This window comes from Squalius cephalus (assembly GCF_949319135.1).
Source record: "Squalius cephalus genome assembly, chromosome: 23".
In the NCBI taxonomy this organism is placed as follows: Eukaryota; Metazoa; Chordata; class Actinopteri; order Cypriniformes; family Leuciscidae; genus Squalius; species Squalius cephalus.
The window spans coordinates 12355989-12374390 of NC_137144.1; the positions used below are offsets into that span (position 1 = coordinate 12355989).

General features: G+C 39.4%; 1 protein-coding gene across 2 annotated transcripts; it reads right to left on the reverse strand.

The window, feature by feature from the left end:
• Positions 1 to 281: 281 nt before the first annotated feature.
• On the reverse strand, positions 282 to 12803 carry LOC307151489 (inhibitory synaptic factor 1). 2 transcript variants are annotated; one of them, XM_079859564.1, is made up of 2 exons: positions 10412 to 10454; positions 282 to 1074 (listed from the first exon to the last, which is right to left on the reverse strand). In XM_079859564.1, exons 1-2 carry the CDS (start codon positions 10436 to 10438, stop codon positions 505 to 507), a joined length of 597 nt encoding a protein of 198 aa, XP_079715690.1. In that variant the 5' UTR covers positions 10439 to 10454; the 3' UTR covers positions 282 to 504. The 2 variants fall into 2 exon arrangements, with proteins under 2 accessions (XP_079715690.1, XP_079715689.1); XM_079859563.1 differs by lacking the exon at positions 10412 to 10454 and adding an exon at positions 11446 to 12803 and having other exon boundaries at positions 286 to 1074.
• Positions 12804 to 18402: the final 5599 nt, after the last annotated feature.

Here is an 18402-nt window from a genome sequence, read left to right on the forward strand (position 1 = left end):
AGTAAATACATTTATAACGGTACTAAATATTTAAATTTCAAATAAATGCTGTTTTTTAAATTTCCTATTAATCAAAGAATCCTGGGAAGAGAACACAGGCACAGCAAGACAACAGAATATCAAAATCGGATATGAAACAGACACAGGGAATCGTGACAATTTCACATTATTACAGTTTCACTGTATTTTTTATCAAATAAATGCAGCTTTGGAGAGCATAACATACTACTTTCAAAAACATTTTAAAAAAATCTGAATTATTTCAAACTTTTGACCGGTAGAGTATATTCAGAAGATTTTGAACAAGTCATATGGTGACTTTTTTTTGTCAAGCTTCACATACCTAGTTCTCTTTAAAAAAAAAAAAAATTTATATCAAGAAATTAAATTTCACCTCCTGTGTTTCACAGAACAAAGAAAGTCATATGGTTTCGGAACAGCAAAAAAAAAAAAAAACAGACGTTTATTTTTTTGGTGAATTCTCTTACATTTTTTGGGATACTTTTAGTTCTTGTAGTCACTTGAAGCTCTCTGCTTGGCTGGAATGTATGGGAAGGGAGTTTGTGTGCTTTTATCAGAAACAGTTTGCGTACTGCAGCTACGCAGGGCTCTTTTCTTTGAGTCTGGGCTGGAGTAAGTTTTACGTTTACATGTGGGAGTCAAAAACCTTGGAGGTGAAGATGAAAACACAGAATCTGTGGACGACAGCCTTGATGATCTCATTCCACCTCTATCTTCATTGTAATCATCATCGCAGCACAGTGCATGATATAGCGTCTTGTCGTAAGAATGGATCCTTCCTCCAGATCCAAAGAGCCAGGAGGCTTTAGGGCTGTTTGGGGCCTTTAATGGTCCATTGAGGGCGGGTAAGTCTCCACAGCTCCTGCGGTAGAGGTCTAACTCTTGCTTCTTGGCTATGGTTGGGTTACGGAGAGGATTGTGCAGTAAGTGGTTGTCGGATAATGTCTCATTGTGCAAGAAGTTGCCACGGTCCTCGTTGCAGCTCACTAGTGTCAGGTCATCCTCTGAGTCAAGGTCGATATCTGATGTCAACTTGTCAATTTGGGCCACAACCTGAGTGGAAAAAGAGAAAATTGAATAAATGTCATGAATAATAAATTCACTCTTGAAAGGGATAGTTCACTCAAAAAATAATATTCTGCCAGCTTATGTCGTTTCAAACCAGTTTGAACTTCTTTCTCCTATGGAATACAATATTTTTTAAAGTCGGCATGAAGTGGAAGTTGCAGTAGTCTTTATAACCGTCAGAAGGGCGTAAACAGATTGCACAAAATGTTCATATACGACTTATCCACTAAATAGTCACCAAAACGCAAAATAGTTACAAATTGCCATCAAAGTGAAAAAATCCCATATTCAAGGTGGAACTTGTGCCAATTCTATTGACCAGAATGTTATAGAGATTTTGGGGTTTTAACTAGTGCCAGTAAACAACCACCCTGAACACCACAGCAACAGTGCTAAAAATCACTCAGAATGGCTTAGCAAGCACATCGCAACGCCCTGGAATTCCATTCAACTTTAAACATCTAGTTTCTTAGGGTGTATTCACACCAGGAAAGTCCGATAGTTCACTTGCTTTGGTCCGGACCAAATGCAATGTTGATTTTTTTTGTTTGGTACGGTTCGCTTTCACACTGCTCTTTTTGCAAGTGAACCAAAATTTGTAAACAAAACCACACGTGTGCTAAGGTCGTCCATTCATTGGACAGGATTTTTTTTTTTTTTTTTTTTTTTCCATCAACCTGCCAGTTGTCCTGATCGGGAATAGTGGTGTTATTCTTACTTATATATAGCCTATCTAAGGCTTTCTTATTGATATGCATTTATTGTATTGTTGTAGTGTATTTATTGTTTTCTCTTAACCATCAACCTAGAGACTGCAGATGAAAATGAGCCTGTATGGCTAAATCTGGCACATTTACATTTTGGACTTTGTCCTCATGTTGATTAATGTGCGCTGTCCCTTTTAAATAAAGAAATAATAAAAAAAGAATTCTCAAGCAGGGAAAAGCAGAAGTGCAAAAACAGGCTCAGCATGGAGATATTTCGTAATGCAATATTTGTTCTTTTACTGATTTGGTGTTATTCTCTACAAACGCAATATTAAGAAACTATTGAGCAATATGACAAAATGTCATCTATACGATGTTGTAATTAGATTTTGAGAAGACGACGATGTGCTGCAAGTACGGTTCCGGCGGAGAGAACGTGCTTTTAAACCATTTAAGCGCGGTAAGACAAAAAAGAACGCTCTGTCTGTGAATGCACACACGGCTCGCAGAAAGACGCGCAACAGTATCGCGTGCACAGACAGCGCGCCAGAATTCTCTTTTTCTTTCGCGCTTGAACGAACAATAACACATGCACAGCATTATGCCAAAATGTCCGTTTTGTTAAGTATCCTCATAAGAGCAGTCAAATAAAAAGGCGCAGTTTTCTGCAGTTGGGTCGGTTCATGTTCACACCGTAAACGAACCGTACCAGAGTTCGTTTGGAACCGTACCGAGACCACCTCTTCAGCTGGGTCTCGGTTCGATTGTTTGGTCCGCACCCGAGTTCGATTGCTGTATTCACACCTGCCCAAAAGGTCCGCACCAAGGGGGGAAACGAACTTGAGTTCGATTCAATCGAACCAAACAAGGCAGGTGTGAATACACCCTTAGTGTTGATGAAAAGACCAAGACCTGAAGAATGTCTGTAGTTTCATAGTTCATGTGGCTGAGCATAAGCCGAGTAATATACAGTGTGTGTGTTCATATATATACACTCACCTAAAGGATTATTAGGAACACCTGTTAAATTTCTCATTAATGCAATTATCTAATCAACCAATCACATGGCAGTTGCTTCAATGCATTTAGGGGTGTGGTCCTGGTCAAGACAATCTCCTGAACTCCAAACTGAATGTCAGAATGGGAAAGAAAGGTGATTTAAGCAATTTTGAGCGTGGCATGGTTGTTGGTGCCAGACGGGCCGGTCTGAGTATTTCACAATCTGCTCAATTACTGGGATTTTCACGCACAACCATTTCTAGGGTTTACAAATAATGGTGTGAAAAGGGAAAAACATCCAGTATGCGGCAGTCCTGTGGGCGAAAATGCCTTGTTGATGCTAGAGGTCAGAGGAGAATGGGCCGACTGATTCAAGCTGATAGAAGAGCAACTTTGACTGAAATAACCACTCGTTACAACCGAGGTATGCAGCAAAGCATTTGTGAAGCCACAACACGCACAACCTTGAGGTGGATGGGCTACAACAGCAGAAGACCCCACCGGGTACCACTCATCTCCACTACAAATAGGAAAAAGAGGCTACAATTTGCACGAGCTCACCAAAATTGGACAGTTGAAGACTGGAAAAATGTTGCCTGGTCTGATGAGTCTCGATTTCTGTTGAGACATTCAGATGGTAGAGTCAGAATTTGGCGTAAACAGAATGAGAACATGGATCCATCATGCCTTGTTACCACTGTGCAGGCTGGTGGTGGTGGTGTAATGGTGTGGGGGATGTTTTCTTGGCACACTTTAGGCCCCTTAGTGCCAATTGCTCATCGTTTAAATGCCACGGCCTACCTGAGCATTGTTTCTGACCATGTCCATCCCTTTATGACCACCATGTACCCATCCTCTGATGGCTACTTCCAGCAGGATAATGCACCATGTCACAAAGCTCGAATCATTTCAAATTGGTTTCTTGAACATGACAATAAGTTCACTGTACTAAAATGGCCCCCACAGTCACCAGATCTCAACCCAACAGAGCATCTTTGGGATGTGGTGGAACGGGAGCTTCGTGCCCTGGATGTGCATCCCACAAATCTCCATCAACTGCAAGATGCTATCCTATCAATATGGGCCAACATTTCTAAAGAATGCTTTCAGTACCTTGTTGAATCAATGCCACGTGGAATTAAGGCAGTTCTGAAGGCGAAAGGGGGTCAAACACAGTATTAGTATGGTGTTCCTAATAATCCTTTAGGTGAGTGTATATATATACTGTATATATAGGCTATGCATCTATCCTTTCTATCTTTATTCCCCCATCTCACCCCATTTCACCCACTGGCATTGGAATATTTAATATCTGTTTGTGCTGAAGGGAATTTGTCCTCCTGCTGTGCTAGTAACTGCATCTTACATAAGAACTCAACCATACGCTTATCAATATTCCTTCTCTTGCTTTACCCAGCTCCTTTTCTGAGCAGGGTCTCAAGGCTGGTGCACACAATTCAAAGACAAAACAAGGCACAGGAGTTGCGATACCACAGATGGAAGCCACTTTGATCAGAAAGTCTGTCTGTAGATTTTAATAAGATTATGTAACATACATATATGGTTATCTATGATGGGATGGCGTTCAGATGTAATACATTTTTAATCAATATTAAGCAGCTTAGTGTGCTATTTATGATGCAGTTATGTTTTGATGATAAAGCACTGCGTTTGGATTAAAAAATCAGAGTTATTAATGACAGACTGTTCTGTTTTTCGCTGCTTCTGATTTTGTTGAGCTCAGTGCTTTGCTGCTGCCAAACTTTCTCATCGCATTCAATCCAGGATGTTGCAGTATTGAGTGTTTATAATATAGCAGATCGGCTATTCAGCGGCAGGCCACAGGCTTTTGGCTGTTGGGATTCGGTAATGAGCAGTCAAATGTAAACAGGAATAGCCCAAATGACAGGCACTGAAAAGTCCAAATATCCATTCACAATGCACCTGCTGCTCGAAAGCGCACACAATACGTTAACAATCCCAAGATTTTTGCAATGCAGACAAGTGAGGGCTGTACAAACCTAATGTACTGTATTTTCGAGTATATATATCGAACACTGCCAAGTAGGATAAGCGCTGTGCGGATATCAGAGAGATACATTTTTGGGACACCACTGAAAGGTCCTGTCTGGGGGAGGTATTAGATCATCTCTCATGGGGTTGTGCCCTGATGTGCGCTGCTGTCAGACAGTTCATGTTTAATGCATTCTTGCCATCCACACACAACTGATCGGAGATCAGAGTGCTGCTACACTGTGGAGGGCGGTGTGACATTTCCCTGACAAAAAAGACGTTTATTCAAATGTGCTATACTTCTTTTAAACTTAAAACAAGAAAGTTTTTCAGTCTACTTTTTATGTATGTCTCAAAAAATATACTTAAATTGCACTTAAGTATATACTTGACTTATACTGACAGAAAAGTCTAATTTAGCCTACACTTGTACTTAAAGGTACAATATGCAAGAATTTTGCATTAAAATATCCCATAATCTCAAGGCCAGTGTTATATATTTTGTTAAGTTGACTACTTACAATACCCCAAATGTTTCCAACTATTTTTAAATCGTGAGAAAATTGCGATTTTAACCAAGGAAACGGGGCGTTAGAGCAGGGGGGAGCTGGGAGTCGCCGATCAATTGCGTCATATCCGCGTTACCCTCGGTTTCCGCTCGTACTGCGTGGAGTCCTGGACAAATGCGGAAGTTGTAGTTGTAGCGTCTATCAAGCAACAAACGTTAGCTTGTTTCGTGCTGTCGTTATGGAACACAATTATTCTTTACCGATTGCAGCTGGTTCTGTCGACAAAGCATGCTTAATTTTATATTTTCCAAATGTAGCATTTGGTAATAGTTATGTTTATGTAAGGGAAGTATTATTGCTTTAGGTTTGTGTTTAGTTTATTGACATTGTTTATCACGTCTGGTGATTATGGCCATGTAAAAAATATAGCATATGTTATACATAAAGATTAATCAGTGTTTTGGCAAATGATGTGGGTATGTTCGAATGTACTTTTACAACAATTGTTTAGAACACGTAAAACTGCGCCGCGTTATCACAACAATGAATTCGACATACAGTAACATCTATGATAACCAATTTAGTATTAAACCTTACTTTTCTTGCGGTTAATTTATTTGAATGAAATAAAAGTGTGATGAGGTTCAAGAGTCAGGAAGGAAGAAGACAGGGGTCGGCGTGACGGACTCGAACTTTATTAAAAATAAAGCAAAACAAACAAAAGTCGTGCACAGCGCGCATTCACCGTGGCAACCGCGACGGCACAAAACAGTTCAAAAATGAGAGCTCGGATCCACCGGTTTTCTTTCTCTGCATCCAATTTTCTCTTCAGTCTCTCTCGTTCCAGCGCGCGGCTTATAAGCGGTCTCTCCACGCGGATCACAGCAATAAGACACAGGTGTTCGTCATTTGCACTTGACCTACTTGCGTCCCGCTCGTCTCTTCTCTCTCCCATTACAGACAGCGCTGAACCATGCCCCCCTCGCCACAAAAAGCATGTCATTATCAAAATAAAACTTAGCCTCATCCATGAACATGATTTTTCGATTCCCGTCTGACTGATTTACATCCACGGTGGAGTTTAAAACGACAGTTCCCATCATTCCACACTCCTTCACATCGTCATCAAGCTACGCCATTGTTGTTGTTTGGAATGTAGCGCCCTCTAGCGGCAAACAATTCTTGCATATTGTAGCTTTAATCAACGATCCAATCAATTCCCCATGGAGAAAATCAAACCCCACTCTACATTTTTTCTTGTTGGTTTCATTCGGATATAAACACAATAGTGAAGAAAATTTTGGAAGAAACCTTCCAACTTTAAAAATGACTCAGTGTTTTTGTTTGATATACTATAAGTCGTCTGGGACTTGACACTGACATCTAGTGGTGTGGAGGCCTCATCATGCAGAGGTTTCCAGTTACCGATGCAATTTTTCAAGGCGTTATTCGCAGTTAGCCATGATGAATTTATTTCCGTGATTGAAGTGTCTAATAATGGGACATTACAAAAATAAAGTTAGTCAAATAATTGTGATCTCAAAATGGCAGCTCCCATGAGGCGACCCTCTCAATGTAAAATAAACAGTATTTTTTTTAACCAAGATCATGACTGGCATCACCATCTCATATGAATGTACATAATTTTTTAACACATTTTTCAAAAGATCTCTTCATTCCTTTTCTGAACTATAACAATTTATGACAGATGTTTTACAAAATAAAGAAGTTATAAAAGTTATGTTTCAGAACTTATAATAAAGGTTCCAATAAAAGCAATAACAAAATAGAAAAAGTCCATTTAGAGGATTGTTTAAATCCCCTATCTAAATCTAATTATGTAGCCAGTGCAATAAATTCCATTCCATTCTAAAAGTTGCCACCCAAATGTTTTTTTGTTTTTTTTTATCCGCTTTGTCTCACAGTCATCCTACCTGCAGAACCTCGGGTCTTGGTGTCAGATAATTGCCAAACCCTCCCAGAAGGCTTTTAAACAGAGTGTGTTTGGAACAGAGTGTGAGTCAGAACAAGCTTTTGACAAGCACTGCGAGAGGAAGCCTGATTTGAAAGTAGTAAGAAAGACCCATCACCACTACTGGGCTTCTTTAGCGATTGATTTTTTTTTACCTGGAGGCTGACTGGAGACTCTGAAAGAAACTATTAGATTTAAAAACAGATTCTATCCTCATACATTTTTCATCAAGCATTGCTGACTTCCCATATATTTGCTCTGAAAATAATCTCCATATACATTATCATAGGCCTATCTGTCTACATATATATTTATGCATTTGGCAGACGTTTTTTTATCCAAAGCAACTTACATTGCATTCCAGGTATATACTATCCCAGCTAACGGGAACGTTTGACAAATGTTCTGGCAAGGATCTCTCAAAGTTATGAACAAATGTTCTTGCAGTAACGTTTATAGAACGGTCATTAAAAGTTGTCTGACCTTTAATAACATTCTAAAAATGTTTCCACAAAAACATTATTTGGGCTGTTGAATGCTTGATTCTGATTGGTTGACGAACGTTCAAAGGTGTGCAATTATTGTCAGGGAAACACACGGCTAAAGTAGTTCCAGGTCTTGGCCCCAAAGGTCCTTACAGCCAACAACAGCAAAAGAACCAAAGCCTTTGACACTGACCAAGCAAATAAATATAGTAAACAACAGGACAAAAACAACTAATTATTTCCATGTTTTTTGCCACCAAATTATGGACTTATTAGGTTTTATTATGTACGGAAAGCACACACTCTCTTTCTCCCGCTCTCTCTTCCACTTAAACAGTACGGACACACACACTCGCAGAGAAACGATTTTGCTCTGACAATTTTATCAGTAAAATAGTTTAACAATTTAAAATCTACATGATATTTTCTCCTACATATGAGGTTATAACGGCACTGTTCAAAGAGTAGATAAATGTACAGTTTCGCTATTAGTAGAGACGCTGCTGCCGAACACTGTTGAGAGACGTACAGACTGAGGTAATTCACATCTCTCTCTCTCTCTCTCTCTCTCTCTCTCTCTCTCTCTTTCTCTAACTGCATTAACATCTTCATTAGTCTGCTATCAGTGGCTGAAGCCTCCGTTACTAGCTCTAAAATGACATTTTGAAATTAGCAACGGAGGCTTGGGATGAGATTGAAAAGAAATTAGTCCCACACACAAGAACGTTGGATAAAACCTGACAAACGTCTTGAAATACATCATCTGAACAATGCTTTGAGGTGTGGTAACTGTAGTATAAGCGGAATAATTGACTCCGGCCCGTTGAATTATTGAAAAATAATGCCATGCATTGCCACCTCGGGTGTGCATTATTTTTCTAATAATTCAACGGCTCGTCGTCAGTTATGCCTTACATTGTTCATTTAACCTTTTTTTCCAGGAAAGTTTTAGTTGGACGTTTGTCAAATATTTTTTTAATGTTACTACTTGTTTCAGAACGTTCAGAGAACATAATAAAATGGAATGGTCCCTTAACGTTCACATAACCAAGAAAAAACTTTTTTTAAAACATAAAAACTACATTTTGAACATTCAGAAGCAACATTTTCAAATTGTTATGCTAATTATTTGTTCTGATATACAATATTGATAACTATTTGTATAGTTATAGTTATAGGTAATTAAAGAGACAGTGACCCATTTAAGTAGTTTACATTTATTTTAAAGTAGTGTGTAAGCTACTTGAGTAGTCAATCTACTCTTTTGAAAAGTATTAGCTAAGTTTTGTTAGTAGCCTTGAGTAGTCAAGATACTCTTTTGAAAAAAGCTTCACTACAAAGGCTACTAAAAAAACTTACCTAATACTTTTCAAAAGGTTAGCCTGGCTGATTATAAGAAGATCAAGGCTTAACAACCAAGATTTTCAAAAACATCAACCAACATTGACATCAGCTTTCCCATTAGTGTAGTTTACACCATTGTACTGTAAATAATAACAATAAAATAAAAGTCAGTTCGGTTAAAAATTGCTGATCTCTTTTTTTTTTTTTTTAAATGTATATAAATATATTTGATATTTACAATAGAAAATAGAGAAGGCCCAGACAGAATTTGTGTAAGTGCGTTTTTTGGCGGGAAATCAGTGGAATTATGGATTTAAACATGATAAAATACGTTAAATGGAGCTGAAAGTACTACACTTTTATTGCTAGCTAAAGCATGATCAAATTTGCCGCCAAAAAAATTAATTACACAAACATGAAAAGAACTAAGACGTCTGCATAATTCTGTGTGGATAGATCAAGCAAAGGCGTATAATTGAGCAGTGTACTGGTTACATTTGGCAGCAAAGAATTCAGATTCGTGACAAATGTTTGGCTGTTATCTATGGAATAAAAGACAGCTGAAAGACAGATGAGCGTGTGGCAAAGCTAATAACCATAACAAGATGTCAGTAGTAACAATAAGGCTCTGCTGCAAGGTGTGAGTGACAGATGGAGGTGTTAACTCAGGCAAGAGCGGTAGAGCTACCGGTGATGCCTGAACTTGGCCAAGGAGACAAATGAGACAAATCCAGAGGAGCTGTGACTGAGATGATGAGACAAATGCCAGTCTGGGACACTCATAGACTCAGTGACGGTAATGAGGCAGATAGATATCCACCCGAGGAAAGCGATTAATTAAGGAGATGTCCTCTCACATAATGCTGAAAGCAATCGTCCAGCACAAAGGGAGATAACTGCAAAAGAGATGAGACGTTGACAGGTGAGAAGATGAGGAAATCAGATGCGCTCCCGCGCATGTCGGCCCATTGTCTGATTCGCCGGGTGATAATTAGGCATCACAGATGACATCTTGCTTGCATGGGGTGTCACGTTGTGTGTGGGGGGTGTCATCCTGCAAGCCTTTCTCCTTGTTAATCTATCTGTTGCTTGCTGTTTGGGTGACAAGCTGTCCAGTCAACAGCCCCTAGATGGACATACCACTGGGGCATGGATGTATTTGTGACCTTGTGTATGATTATGAAACGCACCCACTGTATTTGTGTCTATTGGTTTGTGTATAGTTAGCAAGTATGCATTTAGTTTTAGACCAGAAACCAAAGTATTAAAGTAGTAAACATTATGAATGCTCACCAGTCGATTGCAAGATTGTAGTCCCATTGTTCCTGTGTTCCTGAAATGGTAACAAACTCCAGTACACAAGGGGGCGATAGAGTTACCTTCATACGTCTATGCCAGGGATGGGCAACTTCGGTTCTGGAGGGCCACTCTCCTACAGAGTTTATTTCCATCCCTAATCAGACACCTTCTAAACAATCTGGTGACTTTGGATATATTTTGATTAGGGATGGAGCTAAACTCTGCAGGACAGTGGCCCTCCCCTAGTCAAACAGGGTGTAAACTACTTACAAACATGTCGACCACTTTTACAATGGTAAAGCAACTTTGAAAATGTGAATGCTTACTTTGTGTTGCATTATGAATTGTTTTCACAAAATTTCACAAAATCAGTCATTCATACCTAGAAGCGCTTGTGTACTTGCATAATGTTTCACTACACTGTCAGAAATAGGGATACAGTAGGAGTCCATTTCTGTTCCCCAAGGTAAAATCTACACTAACGTACCCCATAGGGCTTATTTATTGGACCTCAAGGTACATATATGTAGCTTTTTGAGTGTCAAAAAGCATTAAAAGGTACATATATGTACCGTTTCTTTTAAAGATTAAGGTACAATATTGTACCCTTGAGGGTACAGCCCCAGTGACAAGCCATTGTACCCCTAAAGGTACAATTATGTACTTTATTTTCTGAGAGTGTACAATGTAGGGATCAGTGCCTTGCTCAAGCTTGTAGATCACCCCTTGTGAGGTTAAAAAAGGAGTGTCCAATCCTGCTCCTGGAGGGACACTCTCCTGCAGAGTTTAGCTCCTATCCCAATCAAACACACCGTAACAAGCTAATCAAGATCTTCAGGATTACTAGAAACTTCCAGGCAAGTGTGTCTGGGGCAGGATTGGACAACATTGGCCCTCCAGGAGCAGGATCGGACAACCATGGATTTAAAGGTTTTGGTTACCAGATCTCATCGTCAGACTGTGTTCAAATACATTTTTATCAAATCAATGCCTTAACCATCAAAACATGCCCAAAGCGTGTGCTTTACCTCCCGGAGCTCTTTCGCCACGTCCTTGAGCTCAGCGAGAACTTCCTCCAGCTGTTCCATGACCATCTTAACGTGCCTGCGGATCTCTGCTCTCCGGTCAGGGCTCGTGCTCGGTTCAAATGGTCCTAGCGCTGTGCCGTGAAACATCCTTCACATGGGAATGACAGCAGCAGCGGCAGCCAGGAGGGGACAGGACACTGGACCTCATGTCTGAAGCCCACCACAGTGTTGTTTAAACCTATCTGGATAAAAGACCTATTCTCTGGTCCGAACATCTTCGCATAGCTGTTTGTGGCACTGCTGATGTTAGAAAACTCCGAATTCAGGCCAGGAACATCTAGTAACTGTCAGTAAATTCAAAAGGAAAACTTTCAAAAAGGAAAAGGGCATCAAGAAAATTGGAAAAGTTTCAGCACTGAAACAAACTGTTCTCAGCAAAGCTTTGATCTTTTCCGTATGATGTTAAATTTAAATCAAATGGTATCATTTTTGGCATGAAAGAACCTTTGTTCCTAAGACAGCCAGAGAATAAATAAGTAAAACGCCCTTTTGAGCCTCTATTTTGAGAGGTTTGTGACGTACCAAAAGTCATCTGTGAATCTTTTCAGTTTCTCCCCATCTACATATGCATCCTCCATTCCGATTCCACGTATTCAGAAATGTTACCATGAAGCATATTTTACATAGAAGAAAAAGCCTTCAGTACAGGAGCCATCAGTATTTGATGTGAAGAAAATATGTATCCAAATAGTGCACTAAGAAAAGTAAGAGCAAGTCACATTGCCACTCGAGCTGACAGAAAAAGAACGCATCTGGTGTGACACCAGGGAGGACGAGCCAATTCTCTGAGACAAAGAGAGTCCCGGACATCAGCTAACCCACTCCAGAAATCGCTCAGGATTTCAGTAGCTTGTCTTCTCTTGGCTTTTGTGGCTTTGGTCCAGAATTGATGCCGTTTTGACTTTTTTTTTGCTGCTCCATATGTCTATAAAAAGCTTCCGCAGAGTTGCCAGGCTTTTCCCACTGTGCCCCGTACAGTGCAGCGTATCTCCTACCCCATCTGAGCACGCACAGATAACACTAGAGACGGATGCATGCTCAGCACCTCTCTTCCAATGTTGTCCTCTATCAGTCACTGATGCTCAAGCACTTAGGAAACCTCCCCCTTCCCTCTCTCTCCTCAGTCACTCGCCCTCAAACACTCGCATTTATTTCCTATGATCTCTCTTCCATTACTCTTCCCTCCTCTTTCATAGTTGCTACCGTGCACACACACCACCCTTTAGTCCCGCTCACCCTTGTCCTGTCACTTCCATCCTACTTCCGACAAACACATCAATTCATGTACACTTCCGAGCTCGCTCTCTGCTCAGATCTTTTCAACCACTTGCCACCTCAGTTGGGGAAGCAAATTAATTCAATTCAGTGTTGCAGTGCAGGCTCTTGAATCATGAATGCGACGGCTCTGCAGCAATAGACGAGGACCAGATTATCCCATTTAGATCGGTAATGAATAGAAGACAAACGCAAGTACATCAGGAAACCGCTCGCCCTGCCATAATTATGTGGAAGGGGATGCTTCAGCCTCCTGTATTCATTTTCCTGTTGCTCTCTTCAAATCACGAATCGACCGGGGGACTGTGTCAGCAAGTTTGAAATTCTAATTTACCTTTCTATAATGATTCTTCAAAACATCCTGCGAGGCTTGTCCCAAACAAAGGCCCTCATTATTTCTTGGGTGTCTCTGGTGGGAACACTGATGAGAACGATTCGCACAAAACAAGCAATTGTCTGAATAGTGCATTCAGTGCCAAAACAGTCGTCTAGAATAGCATATACAATTTGAGATGAAAGTAGAGAGGAAAAGTGTTAAACAAAACACAATCATGTGCTATGAACTTTAATGATACCTCAAATCGTGATGTTACTTTTTGGACCGTTTGGACAAATTTTCCCTAGCGGACGGTAAAATGGGCAAAAACAATGGTATTGTGGCACACGCAATTAGCATGTTCAAGCACTTCTCACATTTCTTTAGAAAATGTTAGTTTGTAAGCATTTGTTGTTTAGATGCTTGACACTTTGAATGATAGCTGGTTCATGGACACTAAATGCATTGAAGTGCTCCATTTTATTAAAAGTTAGAAATAAGGACTTAATGCTGAGCTTTTGAGATTTGCGGAAAGAAATGGGAAGCTAATGCAATCATAATTGCAAGTGTGGCAATTCATTCATGCATTTAGGGCTAAGTACTAGTGCTCCAAAATGGTGATGCAAATTGTTTTGTTTTCATATACTGACTGAATTCTTGTCCTTGAAACAGAAAGCTAGCTCAGAATTCTGCCCGTCTCATAGTTAAATGCATCTTACTTCTTTTTGAAAAGACTGAAACAACTTCAGTGAACATTTTTAAATGTGATGTCATAACAAGGTATTTCATTCAAAAAGATATGCTGGTTCTGTAAAAAAAAAAAAAAAAAAAAATGAAATTGTTGTCACTACTTGACCTTACCATCTTGTATGTTTAGTTCACAGAGAAGCATTTAGTTGAAAAAATGTGGGTAACACTTTATTTTGATGGTCTCTTTTGAACATTCTGTTGACAATAAGTAACTTTGCAACTACATGTCAACTAACTCTCATTAGAGGATAACTTTATTGATGGTCCCCCAACATACATTATACTGACTACGTACCTTAGCAAGTACATCAACTTATTCTAACCCTAACCCTATCCCTACCAATAATAACACTCTAATGAGAGTTAGTAGACATGTAGGTGCAACGTTACTTATAGTCAACCGAATATGTTAAAGGTACCTTCAAAATAAAGTGAACCCAAAACGTGTTGCATTTTCTCAGTTTAGTCATATAATGAGTCAAGGTGCAGAGTTAGAATGACCGTTGGCAATACGAGTGCTTACTTGTCAAGATGAGCACACTGCATTGTGGGATATAGTATCCAGTGCATTGTGCTTTATACTGCACATTTTTGCAAAAGTAGTAGATCATCTAGTATTCTATTCATTCACAATTTTTTAAATGATGCTGAGTATACAAACTCTAGCCTATACCTAAAAAACAGTTAATGTAGTATGGAAGTATACTTCTCTCAGTAAGTGGAGACCAGATGCAGTCCACTCAGGCTTTTGGTGCCATCTACTGGTGGATGTGCAATTTTAGCTCTGATTGTTCACATCTCTGATTTTTTTTAAGGTAAAAAAAAAAAAAAAAAAAGGGGGTGGAAATGATGGAAAGTTGAGGGGAGAGAAAGGGGGTCAGGCACAACAACCCACAACAGACAAACAACATATTCAAATCTACATTAAAATGTGAATGGAAACAGACAAAAAGGAGGCATGAACAAATCAGATAAGTTCATGTTCATGTTCGGAGTGCTAAAGTAGACAATATGTCAATAAAAACTTGAAACAAGCGCAAGCTATATGAACGACACATTTTTCTATAAGTGTTGTCGAATTCCCCGCAGGTTTCACACCAAAACCGCTCTATTTACTATATCGCTGAATAGGCTTTTTTTGCCATGTACTAAATCATAAAACACCTCAATATGTTCCAGATATTCAGGAAACATGCTTCTCTGAAACATCTCTAAAAAACAATGCTACAGCCAGTTATTAAACTTTGAAATACACGTTCCGTGTTGGAACAGAAGTTTTTGTTTTGGTCTGTGTGACTCCGCCCACTGCCAATTTACCCAATAGTATTAGTGCTTATAGAGCGCTGGTGGGCTGAAAAGCCATTTGTCTGTGCACCTGAAACAATCAGGCTTAAGTATTTTGGAGAAAACTGAGTTTCTCCATAGCGTCAGGAGAATAAACTCCAACTCAGGGTACGTTACATGACAAAGATATGCTTAAAACTGAGAAGTTTTTAATTTGAGTTTTTCACGTACAGACGTGACACCATTGTCAAAACGATCCCCATTTATACGGATCCACGACAAAAAAAACCCTGTATTCTGCTGCCAGGCCATTAGATGGCGATGAAACACTATAGACTGAACACATAATACGCATGTACAGTGGGGAGAACAAGTATTTGATACACTGCCGATTTAGCAGGTTTTCCTACTTACAATGCATGTAGAGGTCTGTAATTTTTATCATAGGTACACTTCAACTGTGAGAGACGGAATCTAAAACAAAAATCCAGAAAATCACATTGTATGATTTTTAAATGATTAATTTGCATTTTATTGCATGACATAAGTATTTGATCACCTACCAACCAGTAAGAATTCCGGCTCTCACAGACCTGTTGGTTTTTCTTTAACAAGCCCTCCTGTTCTCCACTCATTACCTGTATTAACTGCACCTGTTTACCTGTATACCTCGTTACCTGTATAAAAGACACCTGTCCACACACTCAATCAAACAGACTCCAACCTCTCCACAATGGTCAAGACCAGAGAGCTGTGTAAGGACATCAGGGATAAAATTGTAGACCTGCACAAGGCTGGGATGGGCTACAGGACAATAGGCAAGCAGCTTGGTGAAAAGGCAACAACTGTTGGCGCAATTATTAGAAAATGGAAGAAGTTCAAGATGACGGTCAATCTCCCTCGGTCTGGGGCACCATGCAAGATCTCACCTTGTGGGCCATCAATGATCATGAGGAAGGTGAGGGATTAGCCCAGAACTACACGGCAAGACCTGGTCAATGACCTGAAGAGAGCTGGGACCACAGTCTCAAAGAAAACCATTAGCCATCTAATAAACCAAAAACACTACGCCATCATGGATTAAAATCCTGCAGCGCACACAAGGTCCCCCTGCTCAAGCCAGCACATGTCCAGGCCCATCTGAAGTTTGCCAATGACCATCTGGATGATCCAGAGGAGGAATGGGAGAAGGTCATGTGGTCTGATGAGACAAAAATAGAGCTTTTTGGTCTAAACTCCACTCGCCGTGTTTGGAGGAAGAAGAAGGATGACTACAACCCCAAGAACACCATCCCAACCGTGAAGCATGGAGGTGGAAACATCATTCTTTGGGGATGCTTTTCTGCAAAGGGGACAGGACGACTGCACCGTATTGAGGGGAGGATGGATGGGGCCATGTATCGCGAGATCTTGGCCAACAACCTCCTTCCCTCAGTAAGAGCATTGAAGATGGGTCGTGGCTGGGTCTTCCAGCATGACAACGACCCGAAACACACAGCCAGGGCAACTAAGGAGTGGCTCCGTAAGAAGCATCTCCAGTCTCCAGACCTGAACCCAATAGAAAATCTTTGGAGGGAGCTGAAAGTCTGTATTGCCCAGCGACAGCCCCGAAACCTGAAGGATCTGGAGAAGGTCTGTATGGAGGAGTGGTCCAAAATCCCTGCTGCAGTGTGTGCAAACCTGGTCAAGAACTACAGGAAACGTATGATCTCTGTAATTGCAAACAAAGGTTTCTGTACCAAATATTAAGTTCTGCTTTTCTGATGTATCAAATACTTATGTTATGCAATAAAATGCAAATGGATTACTTAAAAATCATACAATGTGATTTTCTGGATTTTTGTTTTAGATTCCGTCACAGTTGAAGAGTACCTATGATAAAAATTACTGACTTCTACATGCTTTGTAAGTGGGAACACCTGCAAAATTGGCACCGTATCAAATACTTGTTCTCCCCACTGTAATATCATCGTCTTCAGAGATTTGCTTTTTTGTTGTTTACATGGAGACCGTTTTCAAAAACTTGCACTCAAACTTCCAAACTTTGCGTTTTCAGGCACCCAAAATGCCACTGTAATGTAAATGAATGGCCAAATCGCATAAAAAGTTTTAGGTTTTTAAATTTTCGTGTTAACAGCCCCTCAATGTGAGTGAACCGTATCGAAAGGGAACTGCAGTTTTACTGAGCTCAATGGCTCTGGCCGAGTTGTGACATAAACTAAACGCCATTGGCTATTTTAAAAAGGGGAGGAGCTGCTCGATATGTCCTCGATAAGGATGCGTGTTTCAAGGCACTTCTGTGAGCCTTTTAAGTGTTCAGTGATATTTTACTATCATTGAGATACGATTATAGTTAATGATATTTTGAAATTGTTTTTATTTTAATATTTTCCTTGTTCATTTTAATTTTACTTAACTGTAGGTCATTTTGTTGGTTGTTGTTTGCCATTTTTGATTAGTCTTTAGTTTTTATTAGTCTATAATCTATACTGTTTTTTTTATTTATTTTTTATTTAAGTTTTAGTTATTTTAGTACATCAATTTAGACTAAATGAAAATGAGAAATGCTGCCTTTGCATCAGGCTGAAATAAAATAAGTTTAAGGTTTTTCTTATTGTATTTTATTTCGGTTAACGTTTATTTTATTAAAATAATGAAAATGGGTTTTTATGGTTTTATTTTTAATTGACTATAAAGAATTGGAAGGACACAGAATAAACATTATCTGTTTATTATCCATCAGGGAGAGACAAAATAATATAAAAGTAATACAAACTGAACCAAAAAAATCTCAAACTTCAAAAACAACCACCTTCAGAAATCACAACTATTGAGCTCCATGTTTGCATGATTGTTTGATTTGTAAGTATAGTTTTTCTCTGGAAACCTAACATGTGGTGATTACATTGCATTTATTACAAATTAAATACAAATTAAGATGATTAAGCACACTAAACATAGTGGCTGAGGGAAGAAATATGGCTAAATTGATATCAATACAAAATAATTCAAATGTTTGACCATTAAAACTCAGGGAAAAAAAAGAGATAAAAAATGGAAGCCTGTAAAATGTACCAGACAAATGTAGTTCTTGTCTCCAAGTCAACAATACATTCCACTGTAGGCTTGATGAAATAATTAACATCTACACACACACATGGCACGAGGTTTGGTTGAATTCACAAATTTACCAAGCACCACACACAACTCACTATACAAAGACAACTATCTGTTTTATGTTACTACTGGCATCTTTCCACTCACTTAACTTT